General features: G+C 45.1%; 1 protein-coding gene across 1 annotated transcript in view; it reads left to right on the forward strand.

Annotated features, from left to right (window-relative positions):
• Positions 1-11950, forward strand: part of JAM2 (junctional adhesion molecule 2) — a 110963-nt gene extending 99013 nt beyond the window's left edge. The window contains exons 8-10 of the mRNA XM_083171883.1: positions 5809-5824; positions 5972-6011; positions 8053-11950. Coding sequence (XP_083028009.1) covers positions 5809-5824; positions 5972-6011; positions 8053-8085 — 89 coding nt within the window. The 3' untranslated portion in view covers positions 8086-11950. The remainder of the gene's footprint in view (positions 1-5808; positions 5825-5971; positions 6012-8052) is intronic.
• Positions 11951-24107: the final 12157 nt, after the last annotated feature.

The following is a 24107-nucleotide window of genomic DNA, read 5'->3' on the forward strand; positions in this document are numbered from 1 at the left end:
CATATTGTATCAGTATCGAACCACTCATGGGTTGAAAGGATTGTAAACAATCATGCAAGGCCTGGGAGAAGATGCTGGGGCTGTCTATGAACCCTTGGGGTAGTCGTGTCCAGGTATACTGTACTCCTCTGTAAGTAAAAGCGAACAGATACTGGCTGTCAGGATGCAAAGGGACGGAGAAGAATGCTGAACACAAATCAATGACTGTGAAATGAGTACAATGAGGTGGGATTTGCATTAGGATGACAGCTGGGTTTGGCACTACGGGGAATTGGCTCTCAACTACCTTGTTTACCCCTCTTAAATCCTGCACTAGTCTGTAGCCCCTCCCCCCGCTCTTTTTCACAGGGAAGATGGGACTATTGGCCGTGCTGGAAGTTCTAACTAGGATTTCCTGTTGGAGCAATCGTTGGATCACTGGAAATATTCCTAGCTCAACTTCAGGTTTTAAAGGGTATTGCGGTATTTTTTGGGGCTATCCTGCCTTCTTTTAAACGGATCTCTACTGGAGCTACATTTGCCATCAGCCCAGCATCCTGTCCATCTTTAGTCCAAAGGGAACTCGGTATTTGTGCTGTAATTTCAGCTACCCTAGATGGATTTGATTCTACAACAGTGGAATACAACATTAGCCTCTGAGGACTGTCCAGCATATCTTGCACTTCTTGTGTAAGATTTTTAGGAGTATCTAGGAATACCCCATCGGGAGTGCAATAGATGACACATCCCATTTTACATAGTAAATCTCTACCCAGGAGGTTAGTCGGGGCCGCTGCAGCCAACAGAAAAGAATGTTTGGTATGCAGAGGCCCGATTGTAACCTCCGCTGGTTTCGTCAGTGGGTAATGTTGTATTTTTCCTGTTACCCCAATTGCCGCTACTGATTTGTTAGTGAAACCCAAGTGAAGAGGAGTGTTGAGAACAGATCTGGCCGCCCCTGTATCAACCAAAAAGGTTTGTCTTACTCCAGCTATATCAACCTTCACCTGAGGTTCCTCTCCAAGGTGTTGTGTTAGTCTAACTGGCTGTAGGATACAGGTATGACCTGTTTCCTATGGTCTGACCTGGGTTGCCCTTAGCACAGTGTCAGCCATCAGATGGGGAGGAGGCATGTTGCGTGACCTGTCTGTCTCCTCCCATTGTCTAGGGGCTGGGTATCTCCGTGTCTCACCTTTGTGAGATTCCCATTCTCGCTTATGTGTCTGATAATTCCTGTGGTTTCCTAACCTACAATGAGCTGCAATGTGTCCCTCCTGATTGCAGTTGTAACAGATAACTGGCTTTCTACCTGTGTCCCTGGTGTTTCGTTGGTATGCAGCTTTGTTTGGGGCATTAGTAAGGGCTTGGATGCTAACCATCATCAGTTTGTCAGTTTGCAGTTCTCTGCGTTTCTTGATGTTACGGTCGTGGTCTACAGCAGATTCCCGTAGGGCATCCACTGTCATTCCACGCCAATTTGGAAAAGAAGTTTGGACTCTGGCTCTCAGGTTTTCGTTAAGCCCTTCCACCAGCACAGAGACAATCAGCTCCCTCAGGTGGGGATCGTCCTTAGGCTCGGAGACACCAGTGTACTTTGATACCGCCATCAAACCCCGGTTGAAATATTCGCTAGCTACTTCACCATCTTGTTGTTTGATAGTGAATATCTTGCTATATTCCACTGCTGCAGGAAAATACACTCCCAACTGTAAGTTAATCAGGCGTATATTCTCCTGGTTGATCTCATCATTTATCTCCTTGTCCACTTTCAATCCACTATCCTGAATGAATTTCGGGATGTCAATGTGAGTGGGGAGACAGGCCCTCAACATGATTCTCCAATCCTTGTTTGTGGGCTCATCAGAGTTTCCCAGATCCCTTACAAATTTCCGGCACGATGCTAGATCTTTCCTTGGGTCAGGGAAATCTGTAATGATGGACCGCAGCTCTAACCGTGTCCATAGGTTTAGCATGGTCATCTTTCTGGTAGGTATCACACCCTCTCTGTCTGCCTTACCATAGGGAACCTCCAGTGTGCGTACAGGGTATGTTTGTACCACATTCGCATTACTGGGACCTGCTTGGGAGTCATTTGTGTCTGTGCTGTGTGGTGCATCATTACCTGAGTCCAATACTATGCTGTTGGCATCAGCCGTCTCCTCCTCCTGTGCTGGGGCCTCAACAGCGGGTTGAGCTTTTCCCTCAATCATATTAATTGCATGAGAGACGGCCAGTGCCAACAGCTGCTCGTTTTCCTCTCGGGTTTCCTTGTAAGGGGATAAGACAGGGTACAGGTTAGCAACGGATACATTATTACTTATTCCCTTCTTATGAGTCATTATCCCCTTCGGCACATATGGGGGTGGGGGAGCTGATTCTATTATGGCAGCGGTTGCATTTATATTTTGGCTGATTGTGTCAGGTATTGCCAGAACTCTGCTTCCCCATTGTTCCTGTCCTTCCTTCTGCCACAATTTAAGAATCTCTATATGCTTCACTCTCTCCTTACGACTGGAGAGTAGGCATATTTCATCTTTTACTGCCGATAAGATTTCTGGATCGAAGCTACCAACACTGGGAAATTCTAACTTGCTGCCTTGTGTCATTTTTCTCCATTTATTTTGGTAAACAACTGCGAGTTCACCGTGCTTCCTGCACATAATAAAAGCAGCCGATCCTTTTGGCCGGCTTGCTTCCTCCCTAACATGCACGTTATCACAGCGTGACCCGTTATTACCCATAATTACAGGAATAAACGTTCACAGCTTAATAGATATCGGTGGGTTATTACTTATCTGAGAGCTCCCCAACCACTCACTTCTCCACACAGCGACACTACAACGCAATCAAGCGAAGAGCCCACAATGCGAGGTAACGTACTCAATCACCAAGTCTTTCAACTAGCAGCGAACTTCTAGCCAACTTGCTTGGCGCGGCACAATTTTTCCAGGGTATAACAAACTTGTTTTCCTATACCCCCAAAAATCGGATTTCTAAAGTAGCTAATCGGAAACAAGTGCGTTCCGATATATCTTCTTGTACCCTCCTAGCGGAATCAATTCCACTGAAGGGGCAGTTCCTATGGGCACGTCGTCACGTGAACCCTAACCCTGTCCTACCTGGACTGTCCTACACTGGACTACACTGCGCTTGAGTCGTGTCGTCACACACCCGTTCGCCTCAGTTATTTTTCACACTGGGCGCTGGTTACACCTTGGTCTTATGCATATATTTGAAATATTTCTGTACAGAAAGTTTTCCCAGGCCGGTAGCTTTTCACTAGATACTTATGCAGGTATAAATCCCTTATAATACGCTATAGGAATCTATTAAAATAATGCTTGAGTTGCTTGCTTATGAGAAAATGAACAAAAAGAAAAAAAAACTTATTTTCTCTTTATTTAATCACCACCTTATCCACAGTATATTGCTATACTGTTTAAATAAAGCTAGTGGTTCAATACTGTTCACCTTTGAGTTCCTATGTGTGCTGCATGTGCAGTACCAATGAACAGTCACGTGTGTACATGCGCTGTTCACAGGCCGCCGGTGAATCGGCCACCCACGTGTTCTATAGTGTATTTGCAAGGTTGCACTCGGGTTTCGCTATACGCAGTAATTGCGCTTAAATGTGGAATAAATCCCTTAACTCCGTCCGAAAGTTACGTATCAAGATGCGAAATAAATCCCGCACTTAATCCGTAAATCACGTACAAAGATGCGAAAATTTCCCGATATGGGCACGTGCGCGCGCACCTTGCGTAATACACAATAGACGCTTTACGTTACTGCAAAAGGCCCAGGACTTGTCGCCACGTGGCGGAGTCCCTGTTTTTGCGGTAACTAACAATAAACAATTATAGTTTTGCACAGAGGGGATCCTCTATGTACTATAATAAACACAGATTCCACGTGTGCGAACCTTATCGCACGTGGTACATATACTGTAATGAACAAGCAACTCAAGACACTATACCCCGTTAAACTACTTGTGGCAGGCAGAAGTACAGTTTACTAAACACTTAATATATGTTTTAAAACACGTGGCTTTCACTTATTGTACTCCGGGTTCAGCGCTAGCACTTCCCGAACCCCGCACCGCCGCGGACTCGGCCTATCCAGCAATGGAAACAAATAAATACTTCCACCCTTTTGCTGGTATAGGTCGGGTCGCACGCCTGGTACTGAGTTCTGGACTGTGGAGCGGACGGACGAGCCCTCAATTGTTAATGGTGATTAAAATATAACCAGAGTGACAATAAGTGAAAAGCGTTGATTACGTAATAAGTCCGCAACCAACGTACCCTTTATACCTAGCTACGTGTGAACAAAGCGTAGCGCAGCGTAGCGTACCTTTTATTGTATTATGTATACCAAGAGCCAATACCTTAATCAGAGATTCCTTCGCAGTACTTTGTCTCTAATCTGCGAATATACCTTATCGGACTGTGTCCGCAATATACCTTATCGCTATTATGCGAATAAACAGACAACGACCATTGTATAGAAATATGGAGATAAGAGCTCCGTAAAAAGGTTGTATTTGAGTCCCTAATGGACAAAAGGGGGTTACAGAAATAAGAATAAACAGGTATAACAAGTAATACAATATACTAACAATGAACGCTAAACAGACTCTGCTAAGGGGAAAGAATACAGATACAAGACACAACCAGCCAACTATACAATAAGTATAAATACCGTTAATGCAACCGTTACCGTTCTCATCAAATATGCGAAGTGTAGTCCGGTCAGAGCTCACTATCGTTCGGGGATGAACTATAGTCCGGTGGTCAGGTCAGGGAAAGGTAGATGTGCCGAAGAGACTTTGGCTGCTCTGGGTCGCCTATCTTATAGGGTCAGAAAGGGGAGGTCAAAGGCCATTCTCATTGGTCAGAGATCATATGTCCGGTCCACTGTGATTGGAGGTTAGACGCTGTACCTGGTCTGACCAGGTGCAGGGGAATGAACTTTAAGAGTCCTTTGTTTGGTGGTTTCGGCGTCAGCAGGGATGAGAACTGGTTTCATCTAGTTTCCTTTGTGAACTACTTTCAACAGAAACTGTCTCTGAGTTATGGATTATGTCCATAACTATCGGGCAGTGTACATTGTGAAATATTCGCAATGACCGGAATACTTCGCATAATGAGCTGAACGGAACGGTACTAAACATGATACAGACAGATGTATGCGGGGCTAACTAAGCTATGTGTGGCGTTCTAAACCTTTAACTACATTTTACTTAGTGTCAGTATGTATTTATGAATTTATGTGTGATAGTATGGCTACTCTTCTGGTCCACTTTGTCACGCATACTCGGGTATGGAAACTTTATTTGCGCAACTCTGCGAACCAAAATGGCGGCCATACTATCCTAAAATGGCGTGTGTGTAACTCGACTTCCATAACTAAGCTTCAAAAGTGATAAAATGGAGGGTGATAAACAACCAACCAATGAGCTCCTACCTGCCATGCCACAGGGTGTGTTTGAAAAATGTCAGGCAGGAGCTGATTGGTTGGTTGTTTATCACTCTCCATGTTATCACTTTTGAAGCTTAGTGCATCTGGCCCACAATCTGATTGGTTGCCTCCCTTCCACCACCCTACTCTGGGGAACTGTGCTGCAACCACAGGAATTGCAACTTTAAGATCCACTGGAAAATATAAGGATTTATAAAAACGGACACATGATAATATCCAAATATTGTGCTATTTCATTGTCTGTTTCCAGTTGAGCAGTTCATGTTAGTACATAGAGAGTATATCGCTTCTGGATTGCTGGATTATATATGTGATATATAACTCTTGTTTTTTCTTTTTCCTTATCAGGTGCAAAATCGTCTAAGTAAGTATCATTTTACCTGTTTTATCTGAAACTTTTCTTGTGTGTTTATCTGTCTGTCTATCTATCTATCTATCTATCTATCTATCTATCTATCTATCTATCTATCATGACTAATATATTGTTGCATACTTTCTCTTTCTCCGGCAGGAAGGAGAATGCGCACAAATTGGCATCACAATCAGAAAATGTAAGTATGATATAAATTACTACTTTGTGTAACGGGACACGGCCATAAATCTCTGACATCACTGTAGATGTGGAATCTCGCCACCTTTTGCGCTTTGCTCGCCACAGCTTACTATTCCCAGTAGACTCGTAGATAGTGTTTAGAAGCAGTTTATTTATGTTAGCTTTGCGCACCCGAAAATGCTTGAATTGCTCTGTTGGGTGCCATCTACTAGGGTGCCCCCCCCCCCCACACACACACACACACACACACAGTGGGGAGGAGCAGAGTTATCCTTTTATTTTATTAGATATATCTGGGGTGGCCAAACCTGTTCTCAAGATCTACCAACAGATCATGTGTCTCAGGCTGCCTGTGGTTCTATAGTAGGAATGGATGCAGCAGGCTTGAAAATGTAACAGTTAGTAATGACTACAGTCAGGGCCGGTGCAAGGCTTCTCAGCACCCTAGGCAAAACTTCAAGCTACTCCGCCCCCCCCCCCCCCCCATTTTTTTTAGATCATGTGGTCATTCAATCCCCATGACCCCGCCCCCCAGAAGGTAGACAAGTCCCCTGCTTTTCCTCTGCACCCTCCCCTTTACCACCCACAATAGAGTACAAGGAGGAGGGGGCAGAAATGTAGGAAGTATGACTCAAGGGAAAGTATGGAGGTGAGGTCTTAGAAGTTCCACAGCCCTTATCTGCATTAAGTACAACAAGGATCCTCATAGACATCCTTGATTTTTTGATTTGCAGACTTGGTGGCGCCCCCCAGATCCTGGCGCCCTAGGCAGCTGCCTAAAGCTGCCTAGTAGTAGAGCCGGCCCTGACTACAGTGATTTGGGTCATGTGACAGTTAGTAATGACTACAGCTGTGCACCAGCTAAGTGATTTGGGTCATGTGACAGTTAGTAATGACTACAGCTGTGCACCAGCTAAGTGATTTGGCTCATGTGACAGTTAGTAATGACTACAGCTGTGCACCAGCTAAGTGATTTGGCTCATGCGACAGTTAGTAATGACTACAGTGATTTGGGTCATGTGACAGTTAGTAATGACTACAGTTGTGCACCAGCTAAGTGATTTGGGTCATGTGACAGTTAGTAATGACTACAGCTGTGCACCAGCTAGGTGATTTGGGTCATTTGACAGTTAGTAATGACTACAGCTGTGCACCAGCTAGGTGATTTGGGTCATGTGACAGTTAGTAATGACTACAGCTGTGCACCAGCTAGGTGATATGGAAAACGTGGACCGTTGGTAGATCACGGGGACCGGCCTGACCACCCCTGCCTGTAACATAAATCAGCCCCATAGAGTGATAGAACCATCAGATTTGGTCTTTAAAGTGTTGCAAACACCTGTAATAGGGTGCAAAATGCATATTAGACCAGTGGTTCTCATCTCCAGTCCCCAAGTACCTCCAACAGGTCATGTTTTCTGAGCTTCTTTACTTATGAATAGATGACATATCTATTTTACTGGGACTACAGTATCCCATCTGTTTCCACAAATTGAAATCTTGAAAACATGACCTGTTGGGGTACTTGAGGACCGGATTTGGGATCCACTCCTAGACTAATAATGCAATTTATTGTGGGCGAATTGATCTCCTGGGGTTATTCAATATTGTGGATTTTTTACACCTCTTAAAATAGGCCCAAAAAAATCCACCAGCGGTTTAATATCCTGTTAAAACATAAACCCATCAAGTATTCTTTGTACTAACATCTGTTAACCCATATTAATGCTCGTTAACACACTAAAGCTGTCAAAAAGGGAGTCGGGTCAAAAAGGGAGTGCAGTTAAATAGCCAGGGGTGTTAAAGCCCAATGCTACCTCTCTTTTTAACCCTCGGTAAATTTAGTACTGTCCCATCCCCACCATTGTCGATGTGGGAGCTTGAGCCACCTATTTGGTCTAGCGTACAGGTAATGGCTATGTCTAACTTAAAACCCAGCACCATTTCAATGATAGGAGGCAATAAAGTATTTAAGGAAAACAATAGGCAGACATTGTAGTCTGAAATGTAAACTTTTGTTTTGTTTTGTTTTTCTGCAGGATTTCAAGCATACAAAGTCATTTGTCATATGAGAAGACATTTTGTGAAGGCGGCCATTTTAACTACTTCCTTTCCCAAAATGGCACACTCCATTGTGAATACGATAGACTTGAAAAAATATCTATTTTTACATGAAATAAATGTAACTGACCATGTTCTGAAGAATCACTTTGTGCATTAATCCGGATCAGCCTATGGGTATAGCAGTTGAATGTTACCCCGTTACAGATCTTCCGATCTTCCGATTGCCGCTGTCGCAGCCAAGGAGATTCTGCTGCCGCGCTGAAGCTTTTCCCGTGTGAATGACATTTCAGCATGCGGCTTTCCAGTATTTTATTTCTATACATGCTAAATAGTGATACATAGTGCACGAGAATTAGAACCACAGGAGTTCCCTCCAATATAAAGCAGGTCCCTCTGCCATTTTGTGTGGGGTAACAGAGAATGTACAGGAGTCTAATATGTACTTATGTTAACCCATTCAGAAGTATGGGGGAGATTTATCATAGCTTAGAGATAAATAAAATGGAGAGATTAAGGGGGTATTCAATCCCGAGTCACGACAGTCAGGACATCATGGCAGTCAGGACGTCCTAACAGTCGTGACCCTGGCCCGTTCTCAGCCCGCACGACTGACATTTGGCAGTCGGGATTCAATCTCCCGCCTACCAAACAGTGAAAAGGGGGCGTGCCCACGAGAAATGGCTGCGGTTCGTCGAGATAGGGCCGTGATCTCAACAATCCACGGCCGTCCTTGACAGAACAGGCACGACTGCCAAGATGCCTATTCAATGCTTGTGGGAAAGACAGCATTAAATAGGCACCCGCCGCTTCCCCCCCCCCCCCCCCCTCGGAAATACAGTAGCAGTGGGGGATTTAATACCCACCAAAAAGTACCAACCAATCAGCTTCTAACTAATTTTTCGAACACAGGGAGATGTGCTACGGGGGGGGGGGGGGCGGGTTCAATCTGTGCCAATATTTACCGACAGCATTGTAGGGTGTCCGATCTGGAAACGGCCCCGGATTGTCGAATTCACTGCCGTTTTACGAATTCGGCCATTTTTGCTGATCTACAGACTTTCCGACACTCCTTAGTGGGAACATTGAATTAGGTAACATGGTAGGACCTAATTGGCTGGTACTTTATCTCTCACCAAGTATCAGTGCATCTACCCCACACCCTGTAAAAGGATTGGTTGGTACTTTTCTCGTCATTTTATCTCTCTCCAAACTTTTATAAATTTCCCCCTAATTATTTCAATGCAAAAAATAATGGAATAAATACAATTTCCTAATGTTCTAGCCTGTTGGTGCATAACCTAGTTGTGTAGTGTTCTAGCGTACTGTATGCAATAGATCACTGATGTGTTATATAAATAGCAAATCATTTTACAGCTAGCAAATAGACATGTGACATAAATACTACGTAGAATGATACAGTGTAAAACACCCCACCTAATTGCAATTAGAAAGTGGGGTGTGCTACTTGGACCGACGACATCTAGATACTTGTGGGTATTAGAAAAAGGCTCATATCAGGATAAAAATATCCAATAAATTCACCGGAATATTATTTTATATGGGTAGCAAAACTGCAGTGATAGTGTGCATCCAACACTTACATATAATCAGATTTTTCCGTCTTTTCAGAGATAGAAAGTGAGAGATTTGGTAAGAAATTGCTAGTTTTTTTTTAAAGTGGCAATCATTTACACTGCAAAATCAAACTGGTTTTGCAGTGTAAATGATTGCCGCTTTAAAAACTTGAGATTTCTCACCAAATCTCTCACTTTCTGAATCTCTCATCCTATTACATTTCACCCATAGATGCGGTTCACCACATTCTGTGTATATTATACTCCCAGACATTCATAGTCCACTAAATCCTAATTAAAATAAAGTACATGGAGGGGCTGCATAGAGACCTTCCAAAACACAAAGCAAAGAGTTAACATCACTGTACCAACACTCTGTTGGATTTTCTGCCAACTAATTAACTTTTCTATGTTGAGTCTGACAGATTAGCAGGAGGCCTAGGTGTTGCCCCTAACAACCAATGGGATTCTAGCTACCATTAATGTAGTACACAGGTTCTCAAACTTGGGGACAGTGCATGTTTTACAGGTCTCCTCACAGAATCACAAGTGAAATAATTAGCTCCACCTGTGGATCTTTTCAAATGTGTCAGTGAGTAATGAATGCACCTGAGCACCTGCCGGGTGACCTGGAAAAACGGTGAACTGTGTGGGGTCCTGGGGACCGAGTTTGAGAACCCCTGATCTAGTACCTTGCAGAAAATGATTGCTCGAATCTGGCTGGTTGTTATGGAAACACATTTACTTTTTCATTTTTAAAGGTTTATTAACTCCGCCCCTAAGGATCAGTATGAAGTTAAAATGGTAATAATAACTGGACAAATATCATAGGAGGGATATGTACTAAGCCTAGGAAAGAGGTAAAGTGGAGAGAGAAAAACTACCAGCCAATCAGCTCCTTTCATTTTTAAAACACAGCCTGTAACACGGCAAGTTAGGAACTGATTATCTCCCGTCATTCTACCCACTTTATCTCTCTCCATACTTTGATACATCTCCCTGTAAATGAGGAAGGCAAGGACCGCAAGAAATAACACTCCTTAAAACAACACCTCAGATTTATCCCAAAACTAAGCATTAGAAGCACTGTCATTAAGGAGTCTCAATGGTTGAGATGTATCGGACATTCTAAAGCGAACAATAGTGGAGGTGTTCCCATCATCAACCAATCAGATTCTAAGGATCATTTATATATTTGTACATTCGATAAAATGTAAGCTGGAAGCTGATTGGGTACTATAGGCAATTTCTCCACGTGTCCTCCTTAGTAGAATCTCCCCTTGTGTGCTTGGTATTCCCATGTAACATAATTTACCAAATGTGGTTCTTATTCCTTTCTGTTTCACAATTAACGCAGGCCACAGTGTTGCGTTAATGACAAAAGGTCCAGAAGGGGCGTATCCTGTTGGAGGTGTGGCTTCAGGCAGAGTAGGGTGTGACTGGGCCGATTATAGCATGACTTGTATAGCTTAGGGGTGTGGCTTATTTAGCCTTGGTGTATATTTTAGTTATCTACCCTGATCAGTCTAAATTCAGACTGGTTTTTATTGTTATTTATAAAAAAAAACATACCATACAGAAGCCTATTGCCACCATCCAAATATAAATCCACATTATTAAAATAATAAATAAACCACAGAATATGGTAGTGTGAAGCATGTAACCACTAGCAATGTGGTGATAATTTGACTGTATAAAGCCGAATTCAGGTATCTTCTGCCAAATGTATTGCACTCCAAAGTTGCCTAATTTGTAGAGCTCCCATCTGAAGTTCCCTGTCCCCCCCCCCCTCCACACACACACACACACACACACAGTGCGGCTTGCACAGGAAGGCAGGTGATTAACACAACCAGGGTCAACAGCAGCGGAAATTCCCACTGCAATGAACGGTGCACTGAGTTGTGTAGTCCTTCGCCATAACGTCATTTATGTACAGCAAACGTTTGTAATGATTCCCTTATGTACTAAAAGTATTTTTTTCCTCAGCTTATTTTTCTCTAGATGAATACATGTGCCTTAAGTTAAATTTCACATGTGAGAATGTACAATTTTTTTTTCTACTGAATAAAATATATATTGCTTACCGTCATATATGCCAGGCCTGTAAATGAGCTGTGTGATACATACACCTTTGTGTGCTTCTGAAAGTAATTGCACTACAGTGGCGTCTGTCACCTAGCATTGTGCATGCCCAATACCATGTCAGTATAGATACAGTCGCACTTTTTGATCATTGTAAGATGTTTAAACATGATGTAGGATATGGTCTAAAGTAATAAAGTTAGTTTTTTGTTTACTTGTGTGTGTGTGTGTGTGTGTGTTAATTGCTTCCATAAATTTGCTCTTGCACCCAGTGGGATACTGCTGACCGGCGCCGGTTGCTGACAGCACAGAGGCGGGTCTAGGTTTTGTGATGGGGAGGGGTTAGCAAGTACATTACGAGGGGAAAAAAACATTTAAACGCAAATTCATATGTAACATACACTTATTACCGCGAAAAACCCTTATGTCATTAAACACAAAAACACATACACACACACACACACACACTGAAATATGGGCAGGCCGGAATTACAAATGAGTAAAGGTGCGTATAGACTAGAAGATAAACTGTATGATAAGCACGATAACTATATCATTTTCATTATTTTATCGTGCATATCGTCTAGTGCATGCATGTCCAAACTATGGCCCTCCAGCTGTTGTGAAACTACAAGTCCCATCATGCCTTGCCACATTTTTGCTATTAGGGAATGCTAAAACTATGGCAAGGCATGCTGGGATGTGTAGTTTCACCATATCTGGAGGACAACAGTTTGGACATGCCTGGTCTAGTGTGTGTGCACGACATTGTTAACGACGTACGCTCCCGCGGGTCGTTAAAGATGTTCCCTGTCGTACAGACGAGGGAGGACATGGTTAATGAGTTGGGCTCTCATTATCGAGGGAGGAGATAGTTAACAAGGGAACAGGACCCCCCACACCAACGCTACCATTGTTGGCTACACACCGTGTATTGTGTACCCATGGGAAGATGTATCTTGGAGAGAGATAAAGTCACAGCAATCAGCTCATAACTGTCATTTTCAACATAATCTGTAACATGTTAGGAGCGGAGTGGATGGTACTTTATATTTCTTCACTTTATCTGTCCAGGCTTTGATAAATCTCCACAGTAATCTGTAGCGAGGGGGGGGGGGGGGGGGGGGGATAGAAAGTAATCCAACAGTGCTTAAGGCCCCCATACATTAGGCCGACCCAATTCTCCTGTGAGCCGCCCGGCAGCTCCCCAGGAGGCTCACATACAATTTTGCAATTGATGGGCACATGTAATGGGGAGCTGCAGCGGGCGGTGAGGAGCAGGGGGCGGGCAGTGATCATCATCTGCGGGACACCGGGGTGTGCAGCAGGTGCTGAGTGCTTTCACTAGCGGACGGCGAGTGCTGACCTGCGAGAGCTCTCTAGGCCAATCAGAGAACGGCCAGTCATTTGACAGGTTATTTTAACAATATAATACCCGCCACTGCACTGCCCGTCCCGCTGATGATATCTGCGATCACCGCCCGGCCAGGTCAGCACTCACCACCTGCTAGTGAAAGCACTCAGCACCCGCTGCACGCGCCGGCGTCCCGCAGATGATGACCACCGCCCGCCCCACTGCTCCCCTGGTCAGGCATATATACAGGGAGGTCGGATGTGATCTTATGTACTGACCGTCCGACCTCCCAGATCCGGTCCAAAGTGCACGATACCGCGCATCGGATCAGATGTCACGGGATGCGGTCAATTTGCCGGCGGTCGGGATCCCGGCGTTCAGAATCCCGACACTGGAATCCCGACCGCCGAAATCCCGAAACTTTCTCCCTCCGTGGGTGTCCACGACACCCATAGAGGGAGAATAAAATAGCGTGCCGAGCGTAGCGAGGCACCGGGCCCGCTGCGTGGCGAGCGCAGCGAGCCCGCAAGGGGGGGCGATCCACGTCCTCCCCATGTCGGGATTTCGGCGGTCGGGATTCCAGTGTCGGGATTCCGGCCGCCGGGGTCCCGACCGCCGGGATTACGTATCGGATCCGATGTCACACACCTGCAATTTTTGGCCGATTTCACCCGGTTATCGGCCCAAAGTGCCGAAATCGGATGAAATCGACCCAAAAGCGCATAGTGTATGGGGGCCTTTAGTGTCACTTTCATATTAATTCACCCATTTGTCTAGGTACCTTCCCTGAGAGTAGGCGTTGGGTATACGTTAAAACCTATAAAGACCCAACAGCTGTGAAATCTGGAGATAATCTCACTCATCAACATGTCGGACCATAGCTGAGAACTGATGACAGCTCTGCGGGTCCAGCACCCAAGATTGATAAAGAATACTTTGTCAAATGTAACTCCGCCATATTTAGCAGGCGGTGGCGCGCTTATTTTAGTACTCTCTAGCTGTACACCAGTGCCAAATATTATGGTCCATTATAAATAGCCCATAATAAATTAATTTCATGATCGAGAGCGCTGGAGCTTTGATATGAAATGGATGTAAATTTGGCAACAGAATCCCTCCTACCCCGAAGGTATTTGAAGACCGTACACAATGCAGACTGTATAATGCTGATGTGACACATAGCGGACTATTCTGATCTCTCCCGGCCACATGGATGCTGTGGTCTGGTTGTTCCCAGAGATCATATATAGTGATATACAGAAGTGTCTATAAGTGGTTACATCCCATGAAACGCGTAGCATTTTATTAGCAACAACAACTAAACAATTCCCGAGTCAGCTGAATGTCGACATAACGGTGGTTAAGATCGACAGACTCAAAATGTCAACATGAAAAATAACGACACAAATTTTTGTTTTCGCTATTTTGAGCCAAATCTTCTATGTTTACTGTTATCTAACCTCCACAGGTTACTATTCCCAATAGATGTTCCGGTGGATAGTAAATCAAGTGATATGGAAGAAACATGTCGACAATCAAAAGATGGTGGACATTTTCAAGCCGACTTTAGGCACAGTCAATCTGTCAACATCTATCCACCATATGGTGTTGACTTATTGACTGTTGACCCACAGTATACAGATGGAGCCGCAGTCATCTTTGCTACCTATGGCATTTGTGTCACCAACTCGCCATAGCATGCCTAGTCGCACGGCAGCGCAGTAAGTGGCACAACATGGCGTATGGCATTACCGGATGAGTGCAATACCAGTGATCATTCACCAGATGTCGCTGTTTAAAATCACTACTGTGCATGCAATAGATGTCTAATGCAAAGCTATGGCGAAAGAATCCGCGAAGTGTCTATTGAAATGCACCATAGAGCAAGAACTACTTTACTCTACAATACTGTACTGTTCAGTATGTAAATTGACATTTTTCTCCGAAAATACTATTTGCATCTCATTACGCTATTTGTAACGGTCTATGGGGATAAGTGAGCAAGTATATAGTACGTAGGGGGTTAACAAAATGGCTTCCGAGTTCAGCCAGGGCTTCATGGGAACCCACCTCTATGGAGCTAGCGATGGCATAGGTTACACTTGTGTAAGGGCACTGCCGTACATGCGGCTCATTACACTACACTGATTAAACTCAGATTTACGCTACAGAAAGCACGAGTACTGTACAGTATGTTAAAGAGTTCAGTACCACAGTATGCTGTGGATCGTGCGTATTGAGATGCTTGGAAAGTATTTATGCAAATAGTTTTTTTGTGTAATAATAGTTATATTAAAAATAATTGTATTGAATGTTTAATAAAAAAATAAAAAAAAAACCTCACTCTGAGAATCAAACCCCGGGTCTCCAAGCATGGGAAGTGGCACACTTATGCACTAGCCTACAACACCTGCTGATAGCAACCTGTGCTCTTGAGTCTATGTAAAGTGTGATCCCATGACATCAGTTATTCTTACTGTATGCTGCCTCGGCTACGGGAACTGCAGTAGAATTTGCCAGAGCTCGTATTGTACTGTACAGATGGAGCTGCAGTGCCATTCACAGAGAATGAGACTTGCGAGCGTCTCATACGCAAAATTACAGTTGTCGCAATGTACTTGGACACACACACATATATCAGTAAGCCGAAATGAAGACAGCATCTGTGAAATACAGCTGGTTAACACTTGTACAGATGGAGCCGCAGCTCCGTTCACTGAAAATGAGACGCACAAGCATCTCACACGCATGCGCGTCCCATTCTCAGCAAAAGGTTAGTGTATAAAGTGTAATTTACAGGATGACTATAGGTCCCTGCCAGCTTCCCCTGCATGCTGGTGCTTGAAGAACCACAAGTACCAGCCAGTGGGGCATTAAGGGCCCGCTGGTACACCAAAGGTTTAAATAATTTATTATATAGCATCTTCAGCCTATATGCTCTTTGTGGGGCCACCGCCTCCCCCTGGACTTCAACAGCATCTTCTTCATTCTTCACATGGGGGTGGAGGCCTTTAAGCTCTTTTGCATAACCATCATCCAAGACTTACAGGGCATCTTTCGGAGTGCTGTGTATCCAGGGCCGGCGCCACCAATAGGCAGCTGGAGGGTGGCACAGAGTTGGAAAGAAGCCAGGCGAGGAGCAGCAAAGCAGCCACCAGCCCATTACTCAGCCAAGCCGGGGCATTATCTTCAGGAAAAAGTACGGTCATCCTCACACTACCAAGCTCCACCCCCCCTCCCCCTGTGGAGTAGGTCAGCGGGGGGGGGGGGGGGGGGGCACCACTGAGAGAGAGCACTCTCAGCCTATCAGTGGTCTCCCTTCCGGGCGGCCGCTGATTGGCTGAGAAAGCTCTAAGTCAATCAGAGGCCGGCTAGTCATTTGACACTTTCAAATTCTAATACCCGCCTCTGCCCGTCATGCTGATCACTGCCCGCTGCTGCTCAGCACCCACTGCCCACCCCACTGCTCCTCACCTCCTGCTGCAGCTCCCCGGTTACATGTAATAAATTGCATGCGAGTTATCCAATGTAAAAAATGGCACATCGAGTGCCAAATCGTATGTGAACCTCCCAGGGAGCTGCCGGGCGGCTCACAGTAGAATTGGGTCCGGCCGTCACACTGTGCTGCCCATCCCTGTGGCTATACTGTAGTATTGTTTTATTAGAAGTCACAGCACTAATTGAAGTATTTAGTAACTGATTTTAGTGTGTGCACCCTTCATCCTGTGGCTGGACGTTTATATTTAGCCACCCTGTAGTTACACCACTGGCACATCCACTTGTACATGGTTTGTCCTCCATCTCCCCTGTGTGTTAAGCCGGTACAACTAACTGAACCTCTTGACCATAATGTTTGCATGCATTTATACATTGAGTTTTTACCACAAGATTGGCTGACTAGATATGTGGTTTAAGATATTTAACCCCTTCCCGACATTTGACGTACATTTACGTCATGGTCGGGATGTACTTCCCGACACATGGCATAAATGTACGTCATGCCATTAAACTGTCACCGCGTCTATAGACGCGGTGACAGAGGGACGATGTCTGCTGTCCCTGACAGCAGACATCTTCCCTCATTGCCCAGGGGGGGCAGCGATGCCCCCCCCCCCCATCGGCGATCGTTGCGATTGGCTGTTTAAATGTGAACAGCCAATTGCAGCGTTTTATGAGTTATGTGTATAATTTTGACTCTGCTGCCCCCTAGTGTCCAAAAAAAATAAAAGGAGGTTGAAATAATGATTAAAACATAAAGTATACATATGGTCTATGTTAGTTATTAACTATTTTGAGTGGTATGATTATTTGTCTCACAAGCAGAAAATTGAACATTTTGCAAATTGCAAAATGTTCAATTTTTTTTACGACATTTTGGTATTTTTCACAAAAAAAAAAGACTGTATCGACCAAACTTAAAGTACAATGTGTCACGAGAAAACAATCTCAAAATCACTGGGATAAGTAAAAGCAATAAAAAGTTATCCCCACATAAAGTGATACATGTCAGATTTGAAAAAAAGGGCTCTGTCAGGAAGGCAAAAACAGGCTGCGGCGGTAAGGGGTTAATAAAGCAGCCAGTGAGTATATATATACCTAGATATAGCTCAGTTACCCTAAACATGAGTCAGGGGCAGGCCTTAAAGTAGACATGTTGCTTAGAAACATTCAATGCTGCCATTTTGTAGGATGAGACAATACTCACAGGAATGCATTGTGACATATCACTAGGAACGCATCATCACTAAATTGGGGACACCTGTGTGAAACTTGTGTTTCCTTAAGTTATCAAATGTTCTTTACTTGTAGTATTTGTAGTAACAGTTAAATACTTTTATTATAATTCTCTAATAGGAAAGGATAGACAATTGCTTCATGTTCACAACACACAATCAAGACCCTGACTGGTAATCACACGACTAGTGAGACACCTAGTGGCTACATGCATTACTACATCCTCTAATATACACTGCTCAAAAAAAATAAAGCGAACACTAACATAACACATCCTAGATCTGAAATGAATGAAATATTCTTATTAAATACTTTGTTCTTTACATAGTTGAATGTGCTGACAACAAAATCACACAAAAATGATCAATTGAAATCAAATTTATTAACCCATGGAGGTCTGGATTTTGAATCCCACTCAAAATTAAAGTGGAAAAACAAACTACAGGCTGATCCAACTTTGTCCTTAAAACAAGTCAAAATGAGGCTCAGTAGCGTGTGGCCTCCATGTGCCTGTATGACCTCCTGGGCATGCTCCTGATGAGGTGGCGGATGGTCTCCTGAGGGATCTCCTCCCAGACCTGGACTCATAGTTGCCTACCCTCCTGCATTCTGCAGGAGACTCCCTGAAATAACAGCAATCTCCCTCTCTCCCTCATTAGTCTAGCAATCTCCCTCATTTTACCTAGCCCACATGGCACTGTTACATTTTTGGGGAAAAAAGGAATGAGAGATAGATACATTTACATTGAATCATCAGCACTATTTCCCAGCACTTTACCAAGTATAGTATCTCTTACTAACTGCTTTGGGGCTCATCTACATTTGGATATAAGTCATTTTAAAAGATTCCTCTCAGATGTAGCAGTACACACCCACGCTTCTAGGTGTCACATTCACAATCTCTTTTCACAATCTCTCCATATATGGAACTAGACACGCCCTTTGGGTGGAGCATGACATGCCCCTCAATGGGGCGCTGTGCAATATTCTACTACCAACTATAATCTCCCTGAAACTAGTTTTCAAAAGTAGGCAAGTATGATTGGACTAAAGTATCCGCCAACTCCTGGACAGTCTGTGGTGCAACATGGTGTTGGTGGGTGGAGAGAGACACGATGACCCAGATGTGCTCAATTGGATTCAGGTCTGGGGAACAGGCGGGCCAGTCCATAGCATCAATGCCTTCGTCTTGCAGGAACTGCTGACACACTCCAGCCACATGAGGTCTAGCATTGTCTAGCATTACCCAGGGCCAACCGCACCAGCATATGGTCTCACAAGTGATCTGAGGATCTCATCTCGATACCTAATGGCAGTCAGGCTACCTCTGGCGAGCATATGGAGGGCTATGCGGTCCCCCAAAGAAATGCCACCCCACACCATTACTGACCCACTGCCAAACCGGTCATGCTGGAGGATGTTGCAGGCAACAGAACGTTCTCCTTGGCGTCTCCAGACTGTGTCACGTGCTCAGTGTGAACCTGCTTTCATCTGTGAAGAGCACAGGGCGCCAGTGGCGAATTTGCCAATCTTGGTGTTCTGTAGCAAATGTCAAACGTCCTGCACGGTGTTGGGCTGTAAGCACAACCCCCACCTGTGGACGTCGGGCCCTCATACCACCCTCATGGAGTCTGTTTCTGACCGTTTGAGTAGACACATGCACATTTGTGGCCTGCTGGAGGTCATTTTGCAGGGCTTTAGCAGTGCTCCTCCTGTTCCTCCTTGCACAAAGGCAGAGGTAGGGGTCCTGCTGCTGGGTTGTTGCCCTCCTACGGCCTCCTCCACATCTCCTGATGCACTGTCCTGTCTCCTGGTAGCGCTTCCATGCTTTGGACACTACGCTGACAGACACAGCAAACCTTCTTGCCACAGCTCTCATTGATGTGCCATCCTGGATGAGCTGCACTACCTGAGCCACTTGTGTGGGCTGTAGACTCCGTCTCATGTTACCACTAGAGTGAAAGCACCGCCAGCTTTCAGGTGACCAAAACATCAGCCAGAAAGCATAGGAGGTGAGAAGTGGTCTGTGGTCACCCCCTGCAGAAATACTGCTTTATTGGGGGTGTCTTGCTAATTGCCTATAACTTCCACCTGTTGTCTATTCCATTTGCACAACAGCATGAGAAATTGATTGGCAATCAGTGTTGCTTCCTAGTGGACAGTGTGATTTCACAGAAGTGTGATTGACTTGGAGTTACATTGTGTTGTTTTAGTGTTCCCTTTATTTTTTTGAGCAGTGTGTATTTATTAACAGTTTATTATATAGTGCATCAGACTCTTGATTTACAATGGGACTAAGTAAATACCAGACCCGGACAAGGAGCCGGACAAGACCCCGGAATGCCAGATCGGACACCAAACTCTGCATTCCGGAGCTTGTAGTGTCCGGTCCGGGTGTGTCCTGCCGTGAAGGGGGGGGGGGGGGGGGGCTGTGCTTGTGATGGTGGTCAACAGGGAGAGGCAGACGGAGAGAATAAAGCCTCCCTGTATGGTCAGGGCATGTAGCAAAACTTGGAACGGTCTGGACTACACAGGGAGGCTGTAATCTCCCCTTCCCCATGTCCCTGGTGAAAGCTATCACAGGCATCCCCCGGACAGGACACCCCCAGTTCCAGGGTCTGGTCCGGGTCTGGTGTTTCCTTAGTCCAGTAGGGGAGATTACAGCCTCCCCGTGTGGTCCGGACCATTCCATTTTTTGCTTCATGCCTGTACCATACAGGGAGGCTTTCACCCTCCTCCTCCTCTCCCTACTGACAGCTGTCACAGGCAGCCCCCCCAGACAGGACACCCCCATACCCCTTTACAATTGCAACAACTGTGATTGAACAAAACTGAGGCCGGAGGTTGATTACCCAATGGCTGTATAATGTCACAAACTTTTCTAAACAATAAATGATTACTCACAACGCCATATAAGCTTAAAAATAAATAATAACACGTAGTGTACAGATGGGGAAACGTAAATGATGCCGTCCTGTTCACTACTTTCAAGACATAATAGTGGAGTCAGACTCTACAAAATACATTTAAGCTTCTTCTGACAATTTAAATTAATCATGTTTTATCAAACTATCAAGTTAAATCATAGACCACAATAATAGGGGGCCACTGGAGGAGAAATAAAATGTTTTGGGCCACAAGAAAATCAAATGAATCTCTTCTCCAAACAATGTTATCTGTAACTATAAAAATACTTATGAGACAAAATAAAAAAACAGAAGCCATCGAACATGGACTGGTATTCTGATGCCACCTGCTGGCCAGAACTGGCATTGCAACAGCAATACTAATGGGACGATTCTTCAAACTCAACTGGGCCATAGGTTTAATCCCTAACAGGACAGCACACGTGTGAAGTTTGAATGTTCTACATATATTTGCACTATATGCTCCAGTTTTCCTACCAGAACTAAAAAAAAAAAAGCCTACAAGGTATATGGTCCAAATTAATTTAGGCATGCAAAAAAAAAAAGCGTAGGGAGGGCCCTGCACTAAATAAAGCCCTAAATGGAAGCAGACACGGCTGAAACAGAGGAGCAGGTTTAGTCAGGAAAGGATATTAGGAGGGTACATTACAGTTGGTGGCATAACATTGATATGGGGTACACACAGTGGCACAGATAAGGCTAAAATAAACAAAAATGGATGTAATTATATGTGCATGTATGGGGCATCACGGATGGTGTAATGGTCAGCATTACTGCCTCACAGCGCTGAGGTCATGGGTTCGATCCCCACCATGGCTCTAATTGTGCGGAGTTTGTATATTCTCTCCGTGATTGCGTGGGTTTCCTCCGGGTACTCCGGTTTTCTCCCACAATCCAAAAATATACAGATAGGTTAATTGGCTTCCAACAAAAATTAACCCTAGAATGTCTGTGTGTGTGTGTACATGTGGTAGGGAATATAGATTGTAAAGCACAGTGAATATTTAATGAGCGCTCATTAAATATTCATAGCACTGGAGCCCGTCCCCCGACCCCCCTCACCCCGCAATGTGTATAAGAAAAAAACCCGACCCCACCCTGCAATGTGTTTAAGAACCCCCCTTCCGTGCAGCCGGTACCTCCCATTGCAGATCCCGGCACTACTGTATGGACAGATGCGCTTATAAAAAAAAAAAAGTGACTTTCGGAACATGGCTGCCCCATAGGAAAACCTGTTTAAAAAAACTGTCTTTCGTATGGGGGCAGCCATTTTCCGAAAGTCACTTTTCTTATAAGCAGCAGGAGGTACCATACAGTACTGCCAGGAGGAACGGGCTGCACTGAGGGGGGGGGGTTCCCTTAAACACATTGGGGGGGGCGGGGGCGCTGAAGACTGCACTGGTTTTGACCCTGTGTTCGGTCCCGGCACCCGTTGATACCAATTCAATAGCGACGGGCGCCAGAATGGAACAGGAGGGATGCTGCATAGAGCCGCATTACACGGCCTTCGATCTTCCAGTTTGATGCAGGGATAGATTTCCCAGGCAATACTATTTCTGCGATGGATCCCTGAGCCGTGGGGGCTGCGCATCGGGAATGAATCGGCATCGAGGGCAGTTAACACGCGTTGAATCAGGGTCATTTTTAACTCGATTTTGAGTTTATAAGCAAAATCAAATAGGAGAATAGTGGATATTTCACCATGTGTACCCACCACAAGAGGTTTGACACCCCTCTCGTGAACAGCCGCTTTGACAGCGCCCAGTGATCCGGTCACTAGGTCGACATGGGTTAGGTCCACATGTTTTTTTTTTTAGCTGACAGGCGGTATTTCATGCTCTACCATCCACTAGGGCAGGGGTGGCCAACCTGTGGCTCTAGAGCCGCATGTGGCTCTCCCCCTGTTAAAGTGCGGCTCCTGCTCCCACTGCTGCCCGCCGCCCACCGTCCCTATCACCTGCTGCCGGTTCCTCGAATCCCTTCTCCTTCTGAGGGGAGGAGAGCGCGCATCGCTTATCTCTCCTACCCCTCACTGTGCATCCTTGTGACTGGGTCATCCGCCAATCAGAGTTCGCGGGCCGGCAGCCAATCAGGAGCCGGCCTGCAAGCTTTGATTGGTGGACGGCCCAGTCACAGGGAAGTGAGGGAGGGAAGGAGACACGCGGTGTGCTGTGCTCTCCTCCCCTCAGTGACATGACAGGACTGCAGGGGAACACCAGACTGTCCTCTCCACGCCCGGCAGCAGCAGCAACAACGATGAGTGCTGCTGCTGGGAAATTAGCACTTTGGGGGCATAGCAGTTGTGGCACTGTGGGGGCATACCAGCTTTTTGGCACTGTGGGGGCATAGCAGTTTATGGCACCGTGGGGGCATATGTGTATCTGGCACTATTGGGGGCATAGCAGTTTATGGCACCGTGGGGGCATGTGTATCTGGCACTATTGGGGGCATATGTATATATGGCACTGCACTATTGGAGGCATATATGTATCACACCCACCCAAGGGGTCCAAATAGACCATGCCCCTTTTTTGGCACGCGCGTCGAAGGCACGTGCATGTTGTTGGCTACAGAAATTTTTCGGCTCTTTACCTCTGACCGGTTGGCCACCCCTAGGGCATGGTGGGAGAATAATATAGTGTGCCGAGCGTATTGAGTACCGTGCCCGGAGCATTGGGAGCGCAGCGAGCCATGTGAGGGGATGTGGTGCTACGTTTCAGTGTCCATAATTCTTGTGTCGTCTTAATGACCCTGTTAACCTAATGCTTGTCGACCTAGTTGGTGTCTATCCAATGATCCATACCCGGTGATCCACACAGTTGATATTTGTGAAGGTAACAGCTGTAGCACTGAATGCCCTGTGTGGGTAGCAGCACTGGATGTTTCAGGGGGAGCTGGAGGTATACATAGTTACATAGTTACATAGTTACATAGTAGGTGAGGCTGAATAAAGACTTGCGTCCATCTAGTTCAACCTATGTTTTAATAGTTTATCCCTTGTTGTATATTATGTTCTAAAATTATTAAAGACAGATTATGATTCTTATTTGTACCCTTGGATGTTTTTTAATTCAGTAATTTTTATTGGGTTTTACAATAAAAACAAAAACAAAAAAACAGTAAGGTAGACTTGTCAAAAACAATCGATGCAAAACCTTCCAGCACGTTGCAATGATACACAAACTGAGATGACAATTGGTACAATTACGGATATTTCAACAATCCACCCAGTAGAAGGCGCCATTCAGACCGGATGGATCTCATAAACAATAGGTACAGAAGCAGATATCGTCCGTGTATCAAAGCATACTAAGCAAGTATAGGTAAAAACGAATAAGATAGCAACACATCGAGTC

Source organism: Crinia signifera, chromosome 2 (genome assembly GCF_055691185.1).
Source record: "Crinia signifera chromosome 2, ASM5569118v1, whole genome shotgun sequence".
Taxonomy (NCBI): domain Eukaryota; kingdom Metazoa; phylum Chordata; class Amphibia; order Anura; family Myobatrachidae; genus Crinia; species Crinia signifera.